The sequence below is a fragment of the Argiope bruennichi genome, chromosome 11 (genome assembly GCF_947563725.1).
Source record: "Argiope bruennichi chromosome 11, qqArgBrue1.1, whole genome shotgun sequence".
Taxonomy (NCBI): domain Eukaryota; kingdom Metazoa; phylum Arthropoda; class Arachnida; order Araneae; family Araneidae; genus Argiope; species Argiope bruennichi.
In genome coordinates, this window is record NC_079161.1 from 22,671,468 (window position 1) to 22,696,393 (window position 24,926).

At 34.6% G+C, this 24,926-nt stretch overlaps 2 protein-coding genes across 2 annotated transcripts in view; one reads left to right on the plus strand and one right to left on the minus strand.

Annotated features, from left to right (window-relative positions):
- Positions 1-13,123: 13,123 nt before the first annotated feature.
- LOC129956492 (uncharacterized) lies at positions 13,124-14,107 on the plus strand. Its single transcript, XM_056068412.1, has one exon. It carries the CDS (start codon positions 13,124-13,126, stop codon positions 14,105-14,107), a length of 984 nt encoding a protein of 327 aa, XP_055924387.1.
- Positions 14,108-19,477: 5,370 nt separating this feature from the next.
- The window catches only part of LOC129957530 (major facilitator superfamily domain-containing protein 6-like), a 78,406-nt gene continuing 72,957 nt past the window's right edge, over positions 19,478-24,926 (minus strand). The window contains exon 5 of the mRNA XM_056069879.1: positions 19,478-19,993. Coding sequence (XP_055925854.1) covers positions 19,857-19,993 — 137 coding nt within the window. The 3' untranslated portion in view covers positions 19,478-19,856. The remainder of the gene's footprint in view (positions 19,994-24,926) is intronic.

Here is a 24,926-nt window from a genome sequence, read left to right on the forward strand (position 1 = left end):
AACATGGTTCTTGCGCCATTAAACCACAAACAAACAAACAAGCAGTTATTTCATAGAATACCTAGTTATTCCATGAAATAACTGATCGTGTCCGTTAAAGTGTAAAACTCTCCTGTATTTCATGGCTTAACTAGTTATTTCATAGAATAACGATCTGCAGCCCGTTACAGGGTAAAATAATCTATATCATATATCTCGCACGACAAATACATTTACCTTCCACCCCTACTGCACCTTATGTTTTTGTTTGTTTGTTTTAGAAATAAAAATTGTTTTTGTTTTAGAAATAATGTCCTTTGTCATTCCAAGTGTCATTTTAGTCATCCTTGTTGTAACAAATGATTTTATGGTACGTTTCCATAAATACCATTTATACGCTGCATAAATGAGATAAATTGCTTCTTTTTCATTTTAATTGTCTATCATTAGTTTCATTTCATTTTAGATAAATTGTTTATTTTACACTTTAACTGTCTCTCGTCAGTTAATTTATAGAATACCCAGTTATTTCATAGAATAACTAGTTAAAGTGTCAAATGAATAACATATTACACACTTTAACGGACACGATCAGTTATTTCATGGAATAACTAGGTATTCTATGAAATAACTGCATTATATACTTTAACGGTAACATATAAAAGCCTTGTCCCCTCTTTTCATCGTTTGTTTTTGAAATTTCTTTTAACATTCAACTATGTAACTGCATTATTAAGTGCGGAGATAAAGAACCTTTGAGTTCAAGTACTCCTTTAAGCGCCACCTCAAAGCTGCAAAATATAAGCCTTGGAATGCAGTAATGATGCTCGTCAATACTAGTAAGTTTATTTGTTTTTCTTTGCATGTTTAGGTTTTGATAGAGTACGGTAGTCGTCGCGAGGCAATTTATTTGTTGGGATTTAGAGTCCATTCCGATAAGAGATTTCTTGGATATAGGATGGATTTTTTTTGAGATCTATCTTATATCTTCAATGAAAGTTTGGCTAAACTTTACCAAATTTTCAATGAGTTGAAACAAAATGGTATGAAAATAAAAAATTTTAAACATTATCATTGTAAATATAAAAAAACCCCTTCATGCTGAAAAGCCTGACATTTCCAGAAGAACCAAAAGTGAATTTAAAAAGATATTAAAAAAGCGAGTTGAATTAAAAAAAAATTAAAATTTTTTGGATGATGTTTCTCACCAACCATGTCTTTCAAGTTAAGAGGCGTTGAATGAAAATGATAATGACTATGAGAATTAAAAGGACAGTCAACTATAATGCGTTTCACACTAAAATTAATTCGAAATTAATTCGACATGTGGGACAAACTGCTGTCCTTTCTTCAAAAGTAGGTATGGTGAGTTAAACGTGTCACCCCTACGGAGGCGGATCAATCTGACATCAACCTCTCGTATAGGAAGAACAGCCCCAAAAAATAATTGTGGTTTGATTGACTGTAACTTATTTGCAGATCCTATGATTCTTACGGCTTAGTAAAAAGTCCAACGAACAAATGACTTTTTAGAATCATAAAATGGAAATGATTGTAACAGGAATAAAGACAGATTTATCTGCAAAATCAGTCCTTTTTTTGCCCGAAAAAGATTCTAAAGTCCCTAATCTGTAGTATTAGCAAGGTAAACAAAATTCGGACAGCGACTGGATGCGTCTGGTTGTGGAAATGAGCAATGTTTGCAAAGCATCTATATTATGAGTGTAAATGATAAAATTACGCTGAGTTAACCCTTTAAAGGGCCATTTTTTTCTAGTCATATTATGTTAAAATATTTTTAGGCTTGAAATTAGATTAAGAAAAGGGATTCATTTAGCTTATTAGATAAATTAAATTTGATTAATTAATTTTGTAAATTAATAATTAAGTAACAAATCAAGACACATCATTTTGTCTGAGATAAAGAACTGAAGCATCTAAATTTGTCTTTCTAAAAAAAATGTGTCAGAACTGATGCCAACCTACATAATTTCATAGAAAGGTTGATAAATTTGGTGGGAAGCATACTTCCCACGGCCCTAGAAAGGGTTAAAAGCAAGATTTCTTGAAGAGCATAGAAAATAGCTACTAATCCGGCAATAAAAACAGCGAAGCAACTATTCAGACGATAGCTCAGTGTATCAGTGCATCATTTTGTGAAATTTTACTATTTAAAACTATTCTATAAAATTTAATTTGTAATCTATAAAAAAAAAGTTTGGAAAGAAAAGGGGGGGGGCTGAGATTTGTATTGTCTAACGGCTTTAGAAGGCTTAATCCAACCAGTCATAAAGATTATTACAGCTTAACCGAAACAAAAGCTTACAAAAACAAAGCAAATATTATGTTCTAGAAATCATTCTGCTATCAGGTATTTACCTGTATTATATGATCCTGATTTTCCTGTGCTTGTACATCTTATATTCTTTCATTTACCCTGTAATTCTGAAGAACTGTGCAATAATGAAACCGAAATAGTTTCTCTGATTTTAATTTTTAACTTATTGAAGAATTAAATTAAATGTTGTAGTCTATTGTTATTAACTTGCTAAACTAATATAATTTTTAACTAGTTTAAGATTCAATAAAAATAATTATCATTTTAAAAGTATCCATTTAACCAGCGTGAAATTTTATTTCTTAGTTTGGATAACTTTTATTTTTTTGTTTGATAATTTCCAAAAATATTTCTCCGTTTTTGTAGTGAACATTTAATGTTTCTAAAAGTATTTATCATAATTTTTTTTCAGTTTAATGTTTTTTTAAATATTAAACTGGAACCTATAAAAAGCTTTCAGGTAAAAAATCATGATTTTATTATCGTGATTTTTTTCCTTTGTTGAAAGCTAAAGATTCTGTGTATTATTTATGTGGTTTTAAGTGATGAATAAAAGAATGAAATTATAAAATCGCTAAAGATTATCCGAATCACGTGACTATTCTGACCCCCCACCCTCTGAGACAGACGAAAAAAAATCTAAATTACCGGACCGATGCTACAACGTTGGCAGGAAACGAGGTTAAGTCCAAAGTGCTATCTATCACCGGATACAGCACAACCCCTCCCATGGTATGTGCATCCCATCTTCGGTAGGAAGTAACTTATCCCACACCATTTCTGTTCGCCGTTTGTTAAGATTTTAATGTCCCCGTGGCGTAATAGGGTTGATTTCATCAAGAAGGTATGTTATAAACAGAATGGGCGTGATGATGATAATAATATCTACAGCAAATTGATGCTTGAAAATACTTAGTGGAAGTAAACATGAACATTAAATTCATGTTTACTTCCGCTCTCTAAGAAATTTGATTGAAATTTACCTGTTAGTGGTCAACATAAATTAAAGCGTAGATTCTTTGAAACACCAAATTAAAAAAAATATGTGAAATGATATTATATTCTAAAGAAAAAAAAAAATAGTTTGCTGGCTTTTTTTTTTTTTTTTTAAAAAAGTACTCTAATTTTTTTTATATGTAAACTACAAAATTAGTTTCAAAATATAACAAAATATTAGAAAATGAAAATCATTTCTGCATTTCTTCTATTACCCCCAAAATAAATAAATATTTTTTAAAAAATTCAAGGTGGATACCTTGACTTCAAAATTTGGCTAATGGGCTACATATCCCGACAGAAAATTATTTGAGTTTCGGGAAACAAATGAAATTCTTAGGCAAAGGGGAAAGAAAAATAAGTGAAATGCATTAAACTTAACTCGGAAGAAAAAAAAATTATTAATTCCTATAAAGAAGAAGTAGCCCTTAAAATGTTAAACGCGACCGGTGTTCTTAGTAAACTTAGTTGGTTGGAAAAGTTGACAAGTCTATAATATAAAATAGAAGGTATATGAATTTGAATAAAAAGTCTAATATAAATTTTTCTTTCTTATATCTACCTAATTATGATATAAGAAACAATTAATAAGAGTTGCTTAAAATTATACGAACATTAGAATGGATCGATAAATTAAAAGTTGTATCAAACCGCATCCAAATGTGAAAAGTCTATTAACTAACATATCCCAGCGGAATTAAACAAATAAAAAAAATAAAAAATAGAAACTGGAGTTCATGTTTTCCCCTTCCCAAGAGCTTTTAAAAATGTTTCATCTTTATATTTTTAGAGGCAAGGTTTTCGTCCCCTACTTTTCTACATTGGGTTTGATAGTTCTTTTAAGTATTAAATCTCCCAAGAGATGGCAGCACGTGCAGTATGGATATGGAAAATTTTGGCCGGAATCTCGTTGCCGCTTCTTTCAGCGGCAACTTAAACATCTTGGCACTTTTTATTAGATGTTATATTTGTTTTGTGCTTCATTTAAATATTTAAAGTTCTGTTTTCTTGGTTTGTTAAATTTGTATTTAATTATTGATCAATTATTTGAATTTATTTAGAAATTCGAATGAAGTCTCGGATTAGAAACCAGATTGTGTCCTTAAAGGCGGGATTTACACTTGGGAAGCTAAATGTACGGGATTACTAAGGGATTACATCGGGGATTACTAAGTGTAATCGGGATTACTCATAAGCGGGATTAGTTATATCGGGATTACTAAGTGTAAGGCGGGATTTACATAAGGCACCTGGACAAAATAGGCCGCAGGCATATCGATTAAAAAAGTGTTAGTCTAGTTATCAAATAAAGTAATATCAATACAAATTATATTAACTGTAAAATATCAGGATAATAACATTTTATTCAACTGTAAATGGGCAGACTCTCATCTGTTTCATTACGCTCACTTAGTTATAACAGTGTTTATAAGCTCCAATATTCTATTTAAAAAACAGCAACATTGTGTACAAAAGCAGGTGCCGCAAAATCACGGACAATTAATAATTAAACAATAAATTTTTCGGAAACTGCGGAAATAAAAGATGAAACTACATAGATCATTAATACAGGGTGTTCATTAATTATTGTCGGGGTTTCCGTACCTCATAACTTTCGAATAAAAAAATATTACGCAAAAACCGATTATGTATTCGTAAATTACAACTCAAAGAATTATGTATTCGTAAATTACAAGTCAAAGAATCGCCTTCAGCTGAATGCCTACAAAGTGCAAATTGAGCAAGCTTTACACTTTAATATCATTAATAAAATTCTTTGAGTTGTAATTTACAAATACGTAATCGGATTTTGCGTAATATTTTTTATTCGAAAGTTATGAGGTACGGAAACCCCGACAATAATTAATGAACACCCTGCATATCGATTGGATTAAAATGCAAAATAAAATCGACGATTGTATTTAATAAAGCAGTCTCATTATTCACATTATCTTGTGCTCCAAGATACTTAAATCCATCCTTGAGACAGTGGGTGATTCGAACTGTCAATAATAAGCCAGGATTGACAGTCCAAATCTGCTCAGCTGCATTGTTTTGCACCTCATGGTGATGTGGAGTTTGAGTTGCATTGGGTGGAATAGAACCTGGGACCTTGTGGTTCACAGCTGTGTAACAAGACCACAAGACAAAAGTAATTACTCGTGTTCCGTAGCTGTTTGCTAGCTTATAAGCTTTCACCATAGACTCTCCCTCCAGTAAGTCAGAGGTGAGACGAACGATATGCGTTGCCGTTGAGTGGTGATCATTTGAGCGCCAGGCGTTATGGCGAGCTTGTGTGGGTGAGTGGTTGCTGTTGCGTCAAGTGAGTCTGACGACTTTGTGTTGCTGCGTCAAGTGAATCTGACGACTTTGGTTTGCTATGGGTAGATGGCGCCGCAACAGCTGTATGAAGGTTAAGGTTGAAGATTCATCGTCTGAGGTCACCAATGTGGAGATTGAGTTGTTTGCATGGGGTAGAATAGAACATGGGACCTTGTGGTTCACAGCTGAGTAACAAGACCACAAGACAAAAGTAATTACTCGTGTTCCGTAGCTGTTAGCTGGCTTATAAGCTTTCATCACAGTGTTACTCTGGGGTACTGTAATGTAGATTGGAATAGGAAAACGAAGCTAAGGTATTAATGAACCAAGAATGATAGAAATTTAGATTTCTATTAGGCTAGAATAAATTTTGTGCAAAGCTTCTGCAACCTGTAGGAATATCTGATAAAAAGAGAACATTAACACATTAACCAACATGATCCTCATTTGGGAATTTTGAAATTTCACATAACCCATTCGAAGCGAAAATTACATCTGGTAAGCTGATACTTTAGTTTAATTCTATATATATATATAGGCCAGTATTGTATATAACAGCCAGTGTGTATTTTTTGCTTCATTTGTATATAACAAATGAGAACATTTGAAATTTGTCTGCAAGTTGAATGGAACAGAATTGTCATATTTGAAGCTTTTGTATTTTTTGTTTGCTTTATATATTAGAATGAAATACCGCACAAAAATATTACAAATTATATATTATTGGTTTATATATTAGAATGAAATATCCTAATATCGTACAAAAATACAATTTAGAGGTTATAGTAACTATTTATTACTTACTTAGTCTTTTTTTTTATTAAAATGTTCTTTTTAATCATTTTATAATACCTTTTTTTTAAAAAAAATGTCAAACATTTTAGAAAAAAAAAAATTGAATATAATTGTATATTTTTTGCGCATATATACAATTTACCCAGCCAAAATTGTCAAAAAATGGGCAATTAATGGGTAAAAAGAAATAGAATCTCTTTAAACCCCGTTCTGCAAATTTCCAAAATAAAACTCAAGCCTTCAGAATAGAAGGGGAAATAATGGATGTTTCTATTTGATGATGTGTCTGATTTTTACACTTTTGAAATAATCTTGATCATGTGTTTCGATTTTGTATGTGTACACAATTTTAAAATAATCTTGATCAGTTTCAATATACTGTAATTATTCTAAATTACAGTACATTGTTTCTACCACAAGCTCGGGGGGAAGGAGACTGGATTTAAATGCCCCAGATGACTCCTTTAAAGATTGTGTATTTTTTAAAATTTGATTGATTATTTGCTTATATTCATTCCACTTAGAAATTTAATTCATTTTTAATTCCTTCGCACTCAGAAAAGTAATTCGATGCATAATTATTCACTTAATGCAAAGGGCTTGTTTATTGTCCCCAATATATATATATATATATATATATACACGACAATAGTAATAAATACCAAGTTAATAGGTAAAAATTAACGGGAAACTCACAAACTCGCAATTTAACAGGATCAAAAGAGTTTGTAATAACAAGATTTTCTATATCGAAGCAACAAATAATGTCATTAAAAATTTAACTAATAATGAATTTCACAGAAACTACTGCAATATTATTTTTTAAATTAAAAAAGGGATGATTTGGGATTAATCATTTGCCTAAAATAAAAATAGACCTTCCGTTGCATATTAAATAACTTAATTGATGGTGCTGAGACCCTCCAATTATTTTTTACCTTGAATGGTGTTAGATAGGGCAGTTTAGGGCGCGGTAAACACAATGGGAGAGCTTATGTTAAAAAAAATTATTGCCTGCTGCTGTTATATTCTTTCCTTTTTGTTTCCATAATTGGTTTGAGTGTTATTATTTGGTTATTTTATGTTATTGTATTTTTGCTTATTAGTGGTCGTAATCTTCTAATTTATTGTTTTCTTTTCTGTAAAAATGGTGTATCTTTAGACCTAATTTCAAGGGATTTTCGCGTCACGAGGAATCAATAGTTGGACTTTTTAATCTGTTTTCCTCACAGAAAAAAAATCCCTTTTTTTTAATCCTTTCCTGGGATTAACCCTTGTGAAAGTCTTCAGGCCGGATTCTTATTTTATTTGGTTTAATTTTGTTACTTTTTTCCTGTGAACTTGGTTTTTATTACTATTGTCTTGTTTCATCTGTGTTTTAGCAGTAGCTGCATTTGTGCCCTCTAAATACGATGGTGCTTTTCCAGTTCTTTTTTCAGTCTTTAGCGTTTGAATCTAATTTAGCGGCGTTTGAATCTAAAATAATTTTTTAGTTGCGATTCCGCAATAATTTAGTTTCGTTTCCAAAATATTTGTAATTTTAGATTATTTGAATTACAGGTTTTAATTACCTAATGCTAACATTTTTGGTTACTTTATATACATAATGATATTTTAAATTTTAATTTCAGTTCTAATTAATTTCCAAAGTTTTGTCTTAATTTAGACCATATTGACTTCATTCTAAAATATTCTCTTATTTCCTGATCCCATTCCACTTTTTCTATTCAATTAATTCAACAGGAGGTTTTTAAAAATGCTTACATTTGCACTTTCACACGCTCCGAGTGGAGGGATAAAAAACTGTGTAAGAACATTCTTTTAAGTGTGTTCAATGTGTTTCCCTTATCAATATCGATACGTGTAAGAAATCCCTATCAGAACCTCATAGTATACAAGCAATGGGGGAAATACTCTCCCTCTCTTTTAAGCTAATCTGCTCTTGTATCGCCCTGTGAGCAGATGTGCCTGATTCGCGCCTCTTATATATAATATGCTCCCGTGATGAAATGAAACGAAGTTTATATAGAGCATGTTACTACGATGTTAAAAACCTATTTATGTGAAGAAATAAAGTATAGCCATTGCATAGAGTACCTGAATAGATGAATTACATTAAAGGATATATGAATCAAACTTGAAACATTATCAAGCCCTTATCATCATTTTCAAAATATTCTAAAATGTTTATTACAACAATACCATCCCCTCAGGGGCTCACCTACTATAGGTGAGTACGGGTGTCCCAATCCCGAGGTTCCCAGGGATCTTTACTCCCTTTCAGTTCGCTCTCCTCTCCGCCTTCTGCTGTCTGCTATGTTTTTCCTTCCCTCGACGGCAAGCGAGGGAGTTCTCCATGAGAAGCTGTCGCCGCTCTGTTTGCTTCTTGCTTCTCATGGACAGCCAATGTCCCACGTGTTGGCCGTGCGTGGCGACCCATTTGAAAGACGGGTGGTGCACTGTGGTCCCCTGTGCATCAATCGGCTGGTAGGTAGTCATCTTAGTGGCTAGTCTGCTAGGGATCAAGCGAAGGGGTTACTCCTTGGGCTTGGCGTTAAGGGTGGTCACTGTCCCCGGGGGTAACTCCGAGCGTATAGGTTCCGGCTAGCACCAAGGTAAGCGCCGAGGCTGGGAATGGCCAGAGCCGGTGGCTGCCTTCCCTTGTTGGGCTCCGTGGTGGGCGGTGCCGTCGGACCCGAATCTTTTCTAATATCGTATGGGCTCCTCCAAACGTGGTCCCTTCAGTGGGCGTAAAGTACATAAACCTTTTACTAATGTTGATCATTTTGACAAATTTTTTGTAATTAAACGAAAATCAGAAAAACAAGATACTTTTAACTCCGTTTCACCTTTTTTAGTTCAGAAAGCCGTCTCTGCTACCGTCGGTGAGGTGCAGTCGATTAAAAAAATGCGTTCTGGTGACTTATTAATTGAAGTCGATTCCAAAAAACAATCGCAGCAAATCATGAAACTGAAAGCTCTAGCTTCTATACCCATTTCTGTTAGTCCACACACATCCTTAAACTTCTCCAAAGGTGTAATAACTTGCGGAGAATTATTCAATGTCTCTCTGGAAGAAATAACTTCAGAATTGAAACCTCAAGGAGTGACTCATGTTCGCCAGATTGCCATTCGGCGGGATGGTCAACTCCTTCCAACAAAGCATTATGTGCTAACCTTCCATAGCCCCAAGCTACCTGAATTTATATATGCCGGTTATATTAAGTTACCTGTGCGTCATTATATACCAAATCCATTGAGGTGTTTCCAATGCCAGCGCTTTGGCCACTCGAAGATTAATTGCCGCGGGACACTCACTTGTGCCCGCTGTGCTGATAAAGGGCATGATAGCCAGCAGTGTTCCGCAACAGAAAAGTGCGTAAACTGTGGTGGCGATCATCCCTCTTATTCTCGAAATTGCCCCCGCTGGAAACTGGAAAAAGAAGTCACTGTTATCAAAATAAAAGAAAATATAACATACCCAGAAGCTAGACGTAGAGTTCAAATTCAGACACCTACGCCAGGCATTAGCTATGCCTCCGTTGTCCAAAAACCATTTTGTTCAAATTGTTCCTGTGAAAACTGCATAAAACAAACTCCAAAACCAAAGCTTCCTATAAAAACATCAGAATCTGACTCTGATAATTCAGTTAAAAGTATTTCAGAATCTCCTAAACCGGATCTGTCAGCATCTAAAAAAACTCGTAAGAAAAAACCTCAGTCCTCACTGACATTGAAACTTGCAAAACGTGGCATATCACATAAAGATCTTTCTGTCAGGTTACAAAAATCTACTTCTCGGAGTTCCGTCGCTTTGGGATTAGCAAGAGATGGTGTAGCCCATAAGGATTTAACGTCTATCTTTGGAGGCACACCAACTATCCCTGATTTTAAGCTCCATCCGTCTGAGGATGAAGATGCACTTTCTATGAGTTGCGAAGATCAGGCAACTCCTACAGCTGCTCACTCACACTCCCCTTCTAAATCTCTCTCTTAATGGGTACCTTCGTTTCTTGGAATTGTCGCGGCATTCGTTCCAAACTTCATGACGTGAAATCAATTATTAAAAAATTTCATCCTATCTGTTTCGGTCTTCAAGAAACCTTCTTGACACCCAACATTCCCATCAAGTTACGCGGATATAGCTGTGTTCGAAAAGATACAGTCACTGGATCTCATGGTTCCGGGGGTGTCTGTATTTTCACATCAAATTTTTATCCGAGCACACCTCTTATTTTACATACATCTCTTCAGGCTGTGGCTGTGCAGGTCCATATACGATCTTTGGTCACAGTCTGCTGTATTTATCTTCCGCCTCACGGTGTCATCCGTCAGCAAGACCTGGACAATCTAGTAGACCAACTTCCGTCACCCTTCATTTTATTTGGCGATTTCAATGGACATAGTACTTTGTGGGGCTCGGATAGTACAAACTCTCGAGGGCAGCAGATTGAACAGTTTATAGCTAATAACTGTCTCTGTCTGCTCAATAATGACGAGGTAACGTACTTCCATACGTCCACACGTAGCTTCCACTGTCTTGACCTAGCCATATGCACTCCTGAACTGCTACCGTTGATGAATTTGAGAATTGAAGATGATCTGCACAATAGCGATCACTTTCCCCTAATAATCTCCCACGTTGATGGTCGAGGTGCGACTATTTGTCCTCCGCGGTTTCTGTTCCAGCGGGCAGACTGGACTACATTCTCCCAAATAGCAGTTATCAATGAGGCTATGGTCAGCGATGCAGATATTTCAAAATCAGTACAAAATGTCATTGATACAATAATTAACGCCGCGAACACCACCATTCCAAAAACATCCCCACGTCTAAGAAAATTCCGTAGGCCGTGGTGGAATTAAGCTTGTCACGACAGTCATAAGAACCAAAAGAAACTCTGGAATCATTTTAGAAGGTACCCTACAACTGAGAATTTGATCGCTTTTAAAAGAGCCAAAGCGCTAGCTCGCCGCATACGGCGTCGTAGTCAGAGAGAATCATGGATTAAATTTGTTTCATCCATCACATCCTCTACTTCGAGTAAACATTTATGGAAAAAGGTTAAGGCTGCTAATGGGATCTATAATGAAACTTCTATTCCTGTTTTAAAAACCGGTAATATGAAGTATTCAAACCCATTAGACGTTGTTAACATTCTCGGCCAAGCGTTTGCACAAGTTTCCGCAGCAGATTCTTATAGCCCTGAATTTCTGGCAATTAGGAATCGCGCGGAACGGTTGCCTTTGCGCTTCAATGCCCGAAGTACTCTTCCATATAATTGTGACTTCAGGATGATTGAATTGGTAATGGCCTTGTCTCAAGTCCATGATACCAGTCCCGGGCCAGATGGGATCACATATAATATGCTCCGCCATTTGAATGCAACTTCCCTTTCGAATCTGTTATTACTATTTAACAGAATATGGATTGAACAGAAGTACCCTTCACAATGGTGCGAAGCTATTGTGATCCCAATATTAAAACCTGGCAAGGAAGCCTCAATTCCTCTTAACTACAGACCGATTGCTCTTACAAATTGCCTCTGTAAGACCTTCGAGCGCATGGTCAATGCTCGTCTAATTTTCGAACTAGAGAAACAGGGATGCCTCTCCCCGTTGCAGAGTGGTTTCCGTAGAGGTCGGTCTACCTTTGACAACCTCGTATTGCTGGAAACCCAAATACGCAATGCCTTTGTGAGGAGGAACCACCTAGTTTCCATATTTTTCGACATTGAGAAGGCATACGACCGTACATGGCGCTACGGCATACTTTCAACACTTTTTAATCTAGGTTTTAGGGGTAACTTACCCATATTTTTACAAAACTTTTTAACAAGACGTACTTTTCGTGTTCGAATTGGCAACTTTTACTCTAATCATTTTATTCAAGCTGAGGGAGTTCCGCAAGGAAGTGTCCTCAGCGTTACACTTTTTATAGTTCATCTGAGCCAAATTTTAAATCATTTGCCTCCATCTATTAATGGAACTCTTTATGTTGACGATCTGCAGATCTCATGTCAAGGTAGCAACATGAATCTCATAGAACGACAATTGCAAAACGCAGTAAATAAGGTGGTAGCTTGGTGCAACGACAATGGGCACGCAATCTCACCTGAGAAAAGTAGATGCGTTCACTTCTGCCGGAAGAGAATAATTCACCCGGATCCGAATATTTATATTCGAAATATACCTATCCCAGTGGTGAGTGAAATACGGTTTTTAGGAGTAATATTCGATCGGAAGCTCACCTTCCTTCCGCATATATTGCATTTGCGAAGGAAGTGTGAGAAAATGTTAAATATTTTGAAAGTACTTTCCAGAACATCCTGGGGTGCCGATCGGACCTCTCTACTCCGTATTTATGATGCAATCATCCTTTCGCGCATTGACTATGGTTGTATGGTATATGGTTCGGCGCGATCATCTGTTTTACGTCGGCTGGATACTGTACACCATTCTGCTTTAAGGATCTGCTCCGGTGCGTTCCGTACTTCTCCTATTGAAAGCCTTTATGTTATCTGTCACCAGTTGCCCCTTTATTTAAGACGCCAGAAAATTTCGGTTTCATATTATTTCAAAATAAAATCTATTTTTAAACACCCCTTAAGTCAAATGACATTCCCGAGTGGTCTTCGTAGATTGTATAATGCCCGTCCGTCTCACATTCTACCATTCTGTGAGAGAGCCAAAATGCTCATAAGTGATTCGGATCTCAATACTGTTAATGTTAAAACTGTTGACTCTTTTATTTTCCCACCTTGGGATACCCCTAAATTCTCTTTTGTGAATCCTTTTAAAGGCTTCGACAAATCCTCAACTGCACCTGCTGTCTTCCAACAGCTTTTTTTCTATCATCGCCATCGGTATTCCTCTTTTAATCCAATTTTCACAGATGGCTCGAAATCGGATGATCATGTCGGTTATGGCATAGTATTTCCATCTGATACAGTGAGCCATCGGGTTCATAATTGTTGCTCAGTATTTACTGCTCAGTTGCTTGCTATATTTTGCGCTCTACAGAAGATCTCATCTTTGCCACAGCGCAAATTTATAATTTATACTGATAGCATGAGTGCGTTGGAAACACTTTCTCACTACCATAATCGCATGCACCCAACAGCAATACGAATTTTATCCCTTTTGCGCCTCTTGCAAAACGAGGATTTCCAAATAATTTTTTGTTGGGTTCCGAGTCATGTCGGCATTCATGGAAATGAAATGGCTGATTCTGCAGCAAAATCTGCATTGTCGTATTTGAACCAAGGACTTCCCTATAATGATATTAGGAGGTCTTTCAATAATCACATCTATTCAACTTGGCAAAATAAATGGGATCTGCAGATCCATAACAAACTGCATGAAGTGAAGAATAACATTGGCCCGTGGCCTGTCCTCTCTATTCGTAGAGCTGATGTCAGGTTGACTCGCCTCCGTGTAGGCCATACACGTTTCACGCACAGGTACCTTATTTTTGGCGAAAGGGCACCAAATTGTCCGGAGTGCCATGTTGATTTTAGTGTAAAACACATCTTGATCGAATGTCCTACTTTTAATTCACATCGTCTCCAATATTTTCATACGTCATTAGTAAGTTTGAAGGACCTGGTGAGTGAGAAATACCACCCAAATATTTTTAACTTTCTGAGAGCCATTGGCTTTTTAAATCACATTTAATGTTTCCGCAAATTTCTTTTGAATTATCTTTTTAAAAATTTTAACGACTTTCCATCATTCGTTTCTTTTTTACTTCCTTTTCAAAATGTTATTTTGTTGTTTACTTTTAACATATATAAATGTTATGCAATTATGTTTTATGAAATTTTTATCCTCGTTTAGTGCTGTAAGTAATTTTAATGATTAATAAAGCCTATTTTACCTTTTGCTTGGCGCAGTATGGCCAGATATGGCTCTTGCGCCATAAAACTCCAACCAACCAACCAACTACAACAATACCATTCTTTATTTTAGGAGCTGTATTTATACATAAAATATTACAATGGCGTTGAAAAAAATTCTGAGTGTCTTCTCTGTCTTCGAAACTGCCTTCTACTTCAAAAAAATTGTTATATATATAATGATATTTTAAACTCTTAATTTCAATTTAATTAATTTACAAAGTTTTATCTTAATTTAGCCCATAGTAAGTTCATTCTCTTATTTCTTGATCCGATTCCACTTTCTCTATTTAATTAATTCAAGAAAAGTTTTATAAAATTGCTGAATAGTCTAAACGCCGACACATTCTCGCGTGAAGGGGTAGAAAAATGTCCAATAAGCACATTCTTTTTAAAAGATCCATGCATTTCCCTTACTTGTGATTGACATGCTTCAGAAATCCCTATCGGAATCTTATTAATATATTAGCACTGTAAAGGAATATTTTCCCTATCAAAATCTCATGTTATATAAGACGAGGGATAATTTATTTCGTGCTTCTTCCCGATTTCTGCTTTTGTGCCACGCTATGGCGGACGTGCCTTGTCCGCGCCTTCTCTTAAATAATCATGCCTGCCACCTGGAAGAGAATAAAACGAACTTAAAAATGCAAAGTCTTTTCACTGCTTGTCACACCTGCATTCTGCTTCACGTAAAATAATGGGCCGCGGTGACCTAGTGGTAAGGTCTCGGCTTCGGAACCGGAGGGTTTCAGGTTTGAGACCCGATTCCACCGAAGAACCGTCGTGTAACGGGGTCTGTTGCACGTTTTATCCGTCATGCCAAACGTCCTCCCGCTGGTGTGGAGACGGGGCTGCCACTCAGGTGTCGTCCTCGTCATCTGACCGCGGTTCGAAATGACGAGGTCCGTCCCAAAAATGGCCCTAGTATTGCTTTTCAACGGGACGTTAATATAACTAAACTAAACCCCGAAAAATTACTCTTCGTCTTTTTACCTTCTGTAGATATTTTTAACAATAAAAATTAAAATATAAATACATAAAGCGTCAAAATGATGCATCGTTTTGAATGGCGGCTGAGAGGCACCATTCGTGTGCAAAGGGTTAATTGTTAACTTCATACAGTAAGAAACTGAACTGAACTGTAATAATTACGAAATGGCAGAGCCTAACTGCATTCATTTGACTTGCAGTTCAATATTTGATTTTATTTCGCAATTTACAATCATGTAAATTCAGACTGATATGCAGGATGTTGAAAGCTTTTCTTCAACTCGTGATCGTCATCTTGATTTGTATCTCCCGTTTTATTTTTCATGAGTAATAGTCTATTTGATTCAGTATTTCCTATTTGAAAATTCTTCCTTGGTAGCTTTATTGTAAATTTTAAATTTTGTTGCTCAAATTGAATAATTAATAAAAAGAGAATGGTTCAAATAGATGGTTCTTAAAGACTGCTATATTAAATAAAATACATTATTTAAGAAACTCAAAATAGCGATATATATATATATATATATATATATATTTGTATTCCTAGTAGCTTCCGACATTACTCCCCAAGCTGTAGTTGGATTTAGGTTTTAGTTATATTAACGTCCCATTTTTTAAAGCAACACTAGAGCTATTTTGGGAAGGACTTCGTAATTTTAAACTACGGTCAGATGACGAGGATGGCACCTGAGATAGTACCACCTCTCCAAATTTCCCCACCATACAAGTGGGAGGACGTTTGGCCCCAGCGGATTTAACGTGCACCTGGTCCCGTTTACACGACGGTTCTTCGCCCGCTGGTGTGGTGTGGTGTACTGTGGATAGGGGTGTGCTAGCTCAGGTGTCGTCCTCGTCATCTGACCGCGATTCAAAATGACGAGGTCCGTCCCAAAATAGCCCTAGTGTTGCTTCACAACGGGATGTTAATATATCTAAACTTAAAACATAAACTTAAATATCGGTTCTTCGGGGGAATCGGGTCTCGAACAGGAAACCCTCCGGTTACGAAGCCGAGACCTTACCAATAGGCCATCGCGGGCCCAGCTGTGGTTGGAGGGGATGATACTAACACATTCAATGCCAATGTTTAAGCATATAATTAGGATAATCCATCTAATTGGGTAACTTATTTTTAATTGTAGTAGAAAAAACTCGTCTATTAGGTAATGTGTATAAACAATTACATAAATAGATGAATCACACAGCAATAAACGTGTTAATAGAAGACTTATCTATTAGGTAATGTGTATAAACAATTACATAAATAGATGAGTCACACAGAAATAAACGTGTTAATAGAAGACTCGTCTATTAGGTGATGTATATAAACAATTACATAAATAGATGAGTCACACAGCAATAAACGTGTTAATAGAAGACTCGTCTATTAGGTAATGTGTATAAACAATTACATAAATAGATGAGTCACACAGCAATAAACGTGTTAATAGATGACTGGTCTGTTAGGTAATGTGTATAAACAATTACATAAATAGATGAGTCACACAGCAATAAACGTGTTAACTACAGTGTTGGAATACCTATTCTAATTCTTCGGAAATTCGAATTTTGGTCTGATTACTAAAACCAAAATTTTTAATAAATTCAAAATCAAAAATTGTAAATTTTGCAAAGAAAGTGTTTTTTATGGATTATTTTTGCAAGTTAAATATAATAGTTTCTTGTATCCACGTTAATTCTAGTGAACAATTTTTAATGTCCTAATTCCTAATTGTTGTACTATGTATTCAATTAAAAGAGCAATATAATCCAACTTTTTTCCACAAAGAATTAACACCTTAGCTGTGAATTACAGTGTTTTTTTTTTAAAAAATGAATATACGATTCAGATATTCATAAGGTTACATTCTTTTCGTTTATTAAAATTATTAATATTTTATACTTATTATTTTTAAACATTTCAAATTATTTCAATTGTCCCTTTAGTTAAAAATTTATTTTTTATTCATTAATTTTGTTATTTTTTAATGATTTTTTTTTCAAATATTTTCTAACACTTTGATATCAAAAGCTGCAGGTTTTTTTTTTTTTTGTTGTACTTAATTCGTCTAAATTTGAATAATTAGAAAATACAAATTTGTATTGATTTTCCATCGATTTACCAAAACGCCGCTGAAACACTGAATGTTTCCCTGATATATAGACATACACAAAATTAAAAAAATCTGCAGTTTCTGGTTTTAGAAGTGTTTTTGTTGTTAAAAAATAATGAAGTATTAGGGGACATACATTTCATCACACTTCTTTCAGTTCAGTATCGCTATGATGGCTTTCTTATCAGAACCGGATCAAACTCTGTAGGGGTGCCTAGACAGTGCAAAACCGAATATTTCTTTTGACTTTTGATTTCTATTTAAGCAATTTTTAACTAACAAATATTAAACAAACAGAAAAAAAAAACTAAAATTTAAGTGAGAGTCTTCTTTAAGAGCATTATTTTCAATATCCAAAGGATAAAAAAAATGTAAAATTTACAATATAATTTTATGACAAATCAATGAGAGTTATCTCACCACAAAGAAACGGTCTCGCATTCTCTCCAATGAAGGTATTATCCTCTAACACCCCCCCCCCCTTAAAACAACGAACTTTGAGTAAGGGTGCAAATATGCTGCATGCCATTGACGAACAATATTAACTAAAATAGAACTTTGGCTTGAATATAACATGGGAATAAATACTTTGAAGACCTTTCAGTCAACCCAGTGACCAATTGAAATCAAAATTTTGCACGGAGTTACAGTCGTAGTCACAGAATCACATACCGAATTTCATATTTAAGTCATTTCATTTATTTGAGTTATTCTGGCTACATGCAGGAGGAATTACAGATCCTATCGATACTGCTTCGTTTAGTGGTGGCGAGAGGGTCGTCTGTTCACAAGAAGGCGGAATTACAGACCGACAGATGGTAAACCCTTTGATATATTTGTTTAAAAATTTGATCTGATTCTATATTTTAGATTCTTAACCTGTGTATCCATATAGATCTTTACGTTTTGTAACTACGCGTATTCGGATGTCCTCTGAATGGATATCTTTCAAAATCTGACAGTCTTCTACAAATTTGGATTAAAAACCTTATATCAAATTTCATTCAACTAGTTACTAGTCTTGAATTATATTAATGGCTAATTTCAAATAACAATATATATAAATGTCAATGAGAAATAATGCCAAGATTTTGCTTTTCGTATTCAAGAAAGCTTGAAATGTGTAATCTCAAGTTTCATTTTTTTTAATGTTAACTTTCTCATATATAGGGTGTTCATTAATTATTGTCGGGGTTTCCGTACCTCATAACTTTCGAATAAAAAATAGTACGCAAAAACCGATTACGTATTCGTAAATGACAACTCAAAGAATTTTATTAATGATATTAAAGTGTAAAGCTTGCACAATTTACACTTTGTAGGCATTCAGCTGAAGGCGATTATGTATTCGTAAATTACAACTCAAAGAATTATGAATACGTAAATTACAACTCAAAGAATTATGAATACGTAAATTACAACTCAAAGAATTACATATTCGTAAATTACAACTCAAAGAATTACATATTCGTAAATTACAACTCAAAGAATTACATATTCGTAAATTACAACTCAAAGAATTATGTATTCGTAAAGTACAACTCAAAGAATTATGAATATGTAAATTACAACTCTTACTTTGAGTTGTACTTTACGAATACGTAATCGGGTTTTGCGTAATATTTTTTATTCGAAAGTTATGAGGTACGGAAACCCCGACAATAATTAATGAGCACCCTGTATAAAGTATAGAGAAAGTATAGAAAAAATACTTTTTTTTTAATATTCAAACGCAAATATTAACATTCTTAATACTCAAATATAAATGAAAAAGATTATATAATATTTTGAAATCTGAACGATACTTGATTTGAATGTGTTCAAATACAAGGATCTTTTAAATCGCATGGAATCACAAGTCTATATTTAAAATACGGCAAAAAAAGAAAGAAAAAAAATCTCGTGTCCTTGGAAGCCTCTCATTTGCCTAATTGGTAATCCAGCCTTGATATCTGCCCACCTGTCGATGCCCTTGAAAAGAATGCGACTTTCAAGAACCGAATTCGTGTGACTCTCGCTATCGGCAAGAAGAAAAAAAAGTAAACACTTTTGAAATTCTACTTTATTTGCTGTAAAAAATCTATTGATTAACTTAATAATGTAAATATCTATATACAAATTACGTAAGTTATGTACAATTGCTTAGATCATTCATCCTATCACCAAGGTCATCTCCACAAAACATTCCTCCGCATCACTTGCTTAAGCAGCTCGGTGAAATGTGCAAGTGGATTCTCAACCTTGAATCACCATATACTTCAGATAAGAATCGCCAATACGGATGCATAAATAGTCAGAACCATAAACAGTTCGATAGATAAACAATAGGCTGGCTCCAGTTAAGGGCTCCGATGGGTTTATTTTTCGTTCCCTGGTGATCAACGGGTGCCTCGTTTTCTGGTACTGCATGCTAATTGGCAATCAGGATTTTGTTTGATTCTTTTCCGCGAAGCTCTTGTCCTCGTCGGTCTTGTTATGGTGGTTTGAGTTGTTGGCCAGGAGACCGTCCATCCGAGTCATTTCTGGAGTCTGAGTTCCAGCATTTGCGCAATTTCCAGCTGAAAATAAGAGACAAAAGGTTAGAATGATTTGGAACGAGTTTTAACATATGGGGTATTGACAAACCTCATTAAAATCCACTCATTCCTTAATTGTTTAATTATAATTATAAGTTAAATGACTTACTTCCTATGTCCAATTTTAATTGTCTGACTTTATTTTACCCCTTCCAAATTAAGACAAGGTCGAATTTGTGAAGATTTGGTTCAGATATATCATTATACATTTTAAAAATGATATAACTTTAAAAGGGCAATTCTTTTATATTATATATAATAAATTTATTCCATGTATCACGGAAACTATTCGAATGATTAGGTTCGAATTTTATATTTAGATAAGGTTTTGCTTTTTAAACTTATCTGTATAGGTGTCTTTCCAGAAAAAATGCGATTTCACAAACACACACGCACAAAAAAGCCTTTTATTTTTATAATTAAATATTACAGCTTTTTTTTCTTCTGCTCTTATGCTGATAATGAGGGCCGTGGTAGCCTGGTGATAAGGTCTCGGCTCGTGAGCCGTAGGGTTTCCGGTTCGAGACCCGAATCCATCGAAGAACCGTTGTGTAAGTGGGTCTGTTGCACGCTAAATCCGTCATGTCCTCCTGTTGGTGTGGTGTGGAGAGGGGGGTGCCAGCTCGGGTGTCGTCTTCGTCATCTGACAGGGGTTCAAAATGACGAGGTGCGTCCCTAAATAGCCATAGTGTTGCTTTACAACGGGACATTATTATAACCAACCTCATGCTGATATTGTTATGGTGCGCCATCTAGGGCCCGATTTCACCATGATAAAACTAAGAGTAAGTTCAAAAATATGATATGTATGATTTATAATGATAGATAAGCTCTGAAATGCATACTGTAATATAGCATATTGTTTCGAATAACATATGAAACTTTGTGCATTCCGATTTTTTTTATTTAAATGATCAGTTCATATGAAGGTACGATTGAAGAATATATATATGTAATCTTTATATAAAAAAAACTTATCAAGAGATATAGTTTTACCTCAACAAAAGGGTAGAATTAGTAAGGTTGAACCCAGAAGTCTAATAGATGACACTTGAGTTTGAGTTTCCATTTCAAATCCTTTCAGTGCGCCCGCGAGAGAAACAAAACTTTTGATGCTTGTGGTAGGGATGACGAATATTTTCAGAGCGGTTATTACGTAACCAATATCAAAAAGTCGCAAATACAAGTGATCAATACTTTTCAAAGAGGGGTGTGATTCAAATCCTTGATACGATCTTACTGGTGATATTTCGATTACAGGTTTTCGATCTCGATAGAAAGTAACAATCGATACGATATCACTGAAATTTACCGGAGCGGTGACTTCACTAGAAAGTAACAATCGATACGATATCACTGAAATTTACCGGAGCGGTGACTTCACTAGAAAGTAACAATCGATACGATCTGTCCAATGGAAGCTCTCGAAAGAAATCTGTGATTGGATTGAAAAGTGAACGGACCGGTTATTGGAATTATCGTATCGTATCGTTGGATTGCATATCACTGAAATTTATCGGAGCGGTGATTTCGCCGGAAAGTGCGAAGTCACCGCTCCACTTTAGGGGAGTGACCGATATTCGTATTTGATGATGCGCTATTCCATACAGATCATTTTTAATTGCTCGTGACATGATTGACTTTGATTACATGTACTCTGTTTACTGCTGGCGCCATCTATTGGTAGAATATAGGACTAAAGTAAACATTTTAAAGAAATGACATATATTTTTAACTCATCTTTTCCAGAAAATGGTTCACTCTAATAAATAAATTAAATAAATAGTTTTGAGAAAAAAAAATTAAGAAGTAAGCTGAAAAAGATAAATTAATTCAATCATACGTTACTTAAATTAGTAAATTAAGTATTAATTACAATGAATAAATTTTATATTTAATATTAAGTAATAATTTTTAATTAATAATATGATTGAAATAACAGATATTTGGAACGCATATTTAAAAATAACAATAGCAATATTATTTGTTATTCAAAAAATCGTGGATTATGCATCTCTAGCTTGTGGCAAATGGCGTAGACTCCTTTCTAGCCTTTCATAGATGCAAACGCCGATTTTATTTCCTACACGCAGTGAGAATTAACCATAACGGTTTTGATTTTTCACCCATTAACTTTCTTTTCTGTTCTTGCAAAACAATGCAATTTCATTTTATTCATATTGAGATAAAGATTTTTTTAAGGTTTTTATTAACTATATAGTATAATTTAGTCTCGTCCTAAATATTTTTATATGCGATTGCATTTTTCCCTCCTATAAAATGGGCCTCTTTTGTGTTTAACACATTGACTCCCGCACTGAATTTCTTACAATGTAATTTATATAGGTCCGCCGGTCACCGATGACCCCAACGGCAGTCAAGGTGTTAATGAATGTTGCTTTATTATAAAGTTTTTTCATTCATTTAAATCTATCGCTTGACATTCTTCGAATTCCTTAGACATCAGCTCAATTTAACCCTTTCTAGGGCAGTGGGAAGTATGCTTCCCACCAAATTTATCCATCTTTGTATGAAATTAAATAGGTTGGCATAAGTTCTGACACATTTTTTTAATAAGTCAGAAACTTAGATACTTCAGTTCTTTATCTCAGACAAAATGATGTGTCTTGATTTGTCAGTTAATTATTAATGAACCAAATTAATTAATCAAATTAAATTTATCTAATATGCTAAATGAATCCCTTTTCTTATTCTAATTTCAAGCCTAAAAATATTTTAACATAATATGATTAGAAAAAATGGCCCTTTAAAGGGTTAATTTAAAAATGTATCTGTAATAGTAAGGCGTACGTTTAATATCAGAGCTTACCCAATGTCTGAAGCATTTTAAGGGGAGTTTTTTAACATTTCATTTTATTCTTCATGATATTAGAAAAAGAGTTTAATTTTTTTTACTTTTTCACTCGGATGTCGCAATAAAGAGGCGACCAAGAATCGAATGCATAGGATAAAGATTTCTTAGTAAATATATTCATGTGGAGTGGCATATACAGTCCAAAGAGGAAGAAATTGGAAAAAAAACTGTATGAAAGCACTGTGAACTTGTACAATCTTAGAAGAGAATTTTCAGAAGCAGAGCTTAGATTCAGCGCTTGTTAGTGTCTGTCTGGGAATAAATAATAATAATAGAGAAAAATTGAAATTGGGATTGGAGTGAGTAGAAGAAATTTCTTTGTAATGTTGGTATGTTAAAATTATTACGCGTATGAATGTGAAAAGTGATTAAAATAATCATTGAAATTGCCTCATATGAAAAACCAAATTATTTACGGCGTGCATTAATTTTAAGATATGTCTAAGATATGTAAGAGAAAATGGTTGAAATTAATTAGGAAAGTTATGGAAGTCAATCAAACAAATTTTTAAATGGTCTCGTAACATTTGTTTATTATATATAAACTTTATTGGAACAAACTTATTTGTAAGAATTGTTGAATAAAATAGGAATTCATCAAATTAAATACTCAATCTTTCTTCAACTATGATTATCCACCATATTCTCATAATGTCCGTATTTCAACGCGCAAGGCTTGCAGTTTTTGAAACTCCTACGCTTTTAGCATCAAATTTACTTGATAAAAAAAAAATAAAACTTTTTGGTCATCCTTTAAAAATCCAAAAGTCCATTAAGCTTTATCCCTTCTGTGATATTTTGGATGAACTTTTTATATTTTCCTTTCTCAAAGATTTACACTTTGATATTGTGTTGTCTGGCATAGAAAATTCAACTTCAGAATTCTTTTCTATAACAAAACTAAACCTTTCAAGCGAACCAAACCTTTCATCCTTATCTTCATACTGAAACTGTTTACTGTGAAATTAATCTTATTAAAAAGAATCAATAACCAATGTTTTCAATGCACGTGCACTCACTCGCACGTGCTAATCGTGAAATTTAACAAAACATCCTTTTTTGTTAAAAGTTTATTGAACTTTCGTTTTCGTACAGTTCTTCTGAATTAAAAAAAAATTATATGTGCTCTTTCATTGATTTTCTTTCTTTTCGCCTAGATTATTGACTTTCTAAGCTGGTAAAGGATTCATATATATATATATATATATATATATATATATATATATATATATCAACTTTGTTTTATTTGATTCGATTGTATATATACGAAATAAAAAAAAACAAACATCATACTGCGAATTTAATAAAAAAATGCAAGCGTTCACGTAGCAAAGGAAAGGTTTGGCCGTCGGGTTGTGGTCCGAAGTAGATGTGGCACCTCACCGGGACTGGGTGAGACTGGTTGGGGCGATTCAGTAAAATTTGGCCTGCACCAGCTTCGAGGCCTTCCGGTGGAATGGCTCAACTGCTCGGCGGATGGTTTCGGCAGACGATTAACAGCCGACTCAGAACTGGCATGGCCTAAGGAAATCCGACTAAAACACCGGTGTTGACGCTATGTGAATTTTCCCTAGTGCTCTGAATGCCAAAGTGAAAAAATTCACGCATGCGTGGATAAACGGTGGGAGTAACTATGACTCTGGATTATGATAATTGTTATGTGATTTTGATTCAATCGAAGAAGCAAGCGGAACATACTGTAAATTTAACTTGCAGTCGCCTCTGCTCTTCGTACAACAGTGCACCACCTCCACATGGCGTTCTTGGACTGCTGGTCTTTATCAGTCGACTAAGAGTGTGTTTGTCTGCACTTTGGTATTGTACTTCTCTCTAACATATTTATTCCGCATAATTTGTCTAAACCCTTTCACTTGGTTCTACTGGCCTCAGCGACTTGTCCGTGAAGTCTGTCCAACCGTTAAGATGTCCGATTTCGTCTTCCTTGAGTGTCCTCAATCCTTTAGAACTAAGATTGACCTGAGAGTTCATCGTCAGAAGATCTATACAGGTCAATATAATGACATCACTCCAGAACTGGAG

What these genes read in the sequence shown, in the direction of transcription:
- LOC129956492 (XM_056068412.1), top strand. Translation starts at nt 13,124, where the DNA reads ATGCTCATAAGTGATTCGGATCTCAATACTGTTAATGTTAAAACTGTT.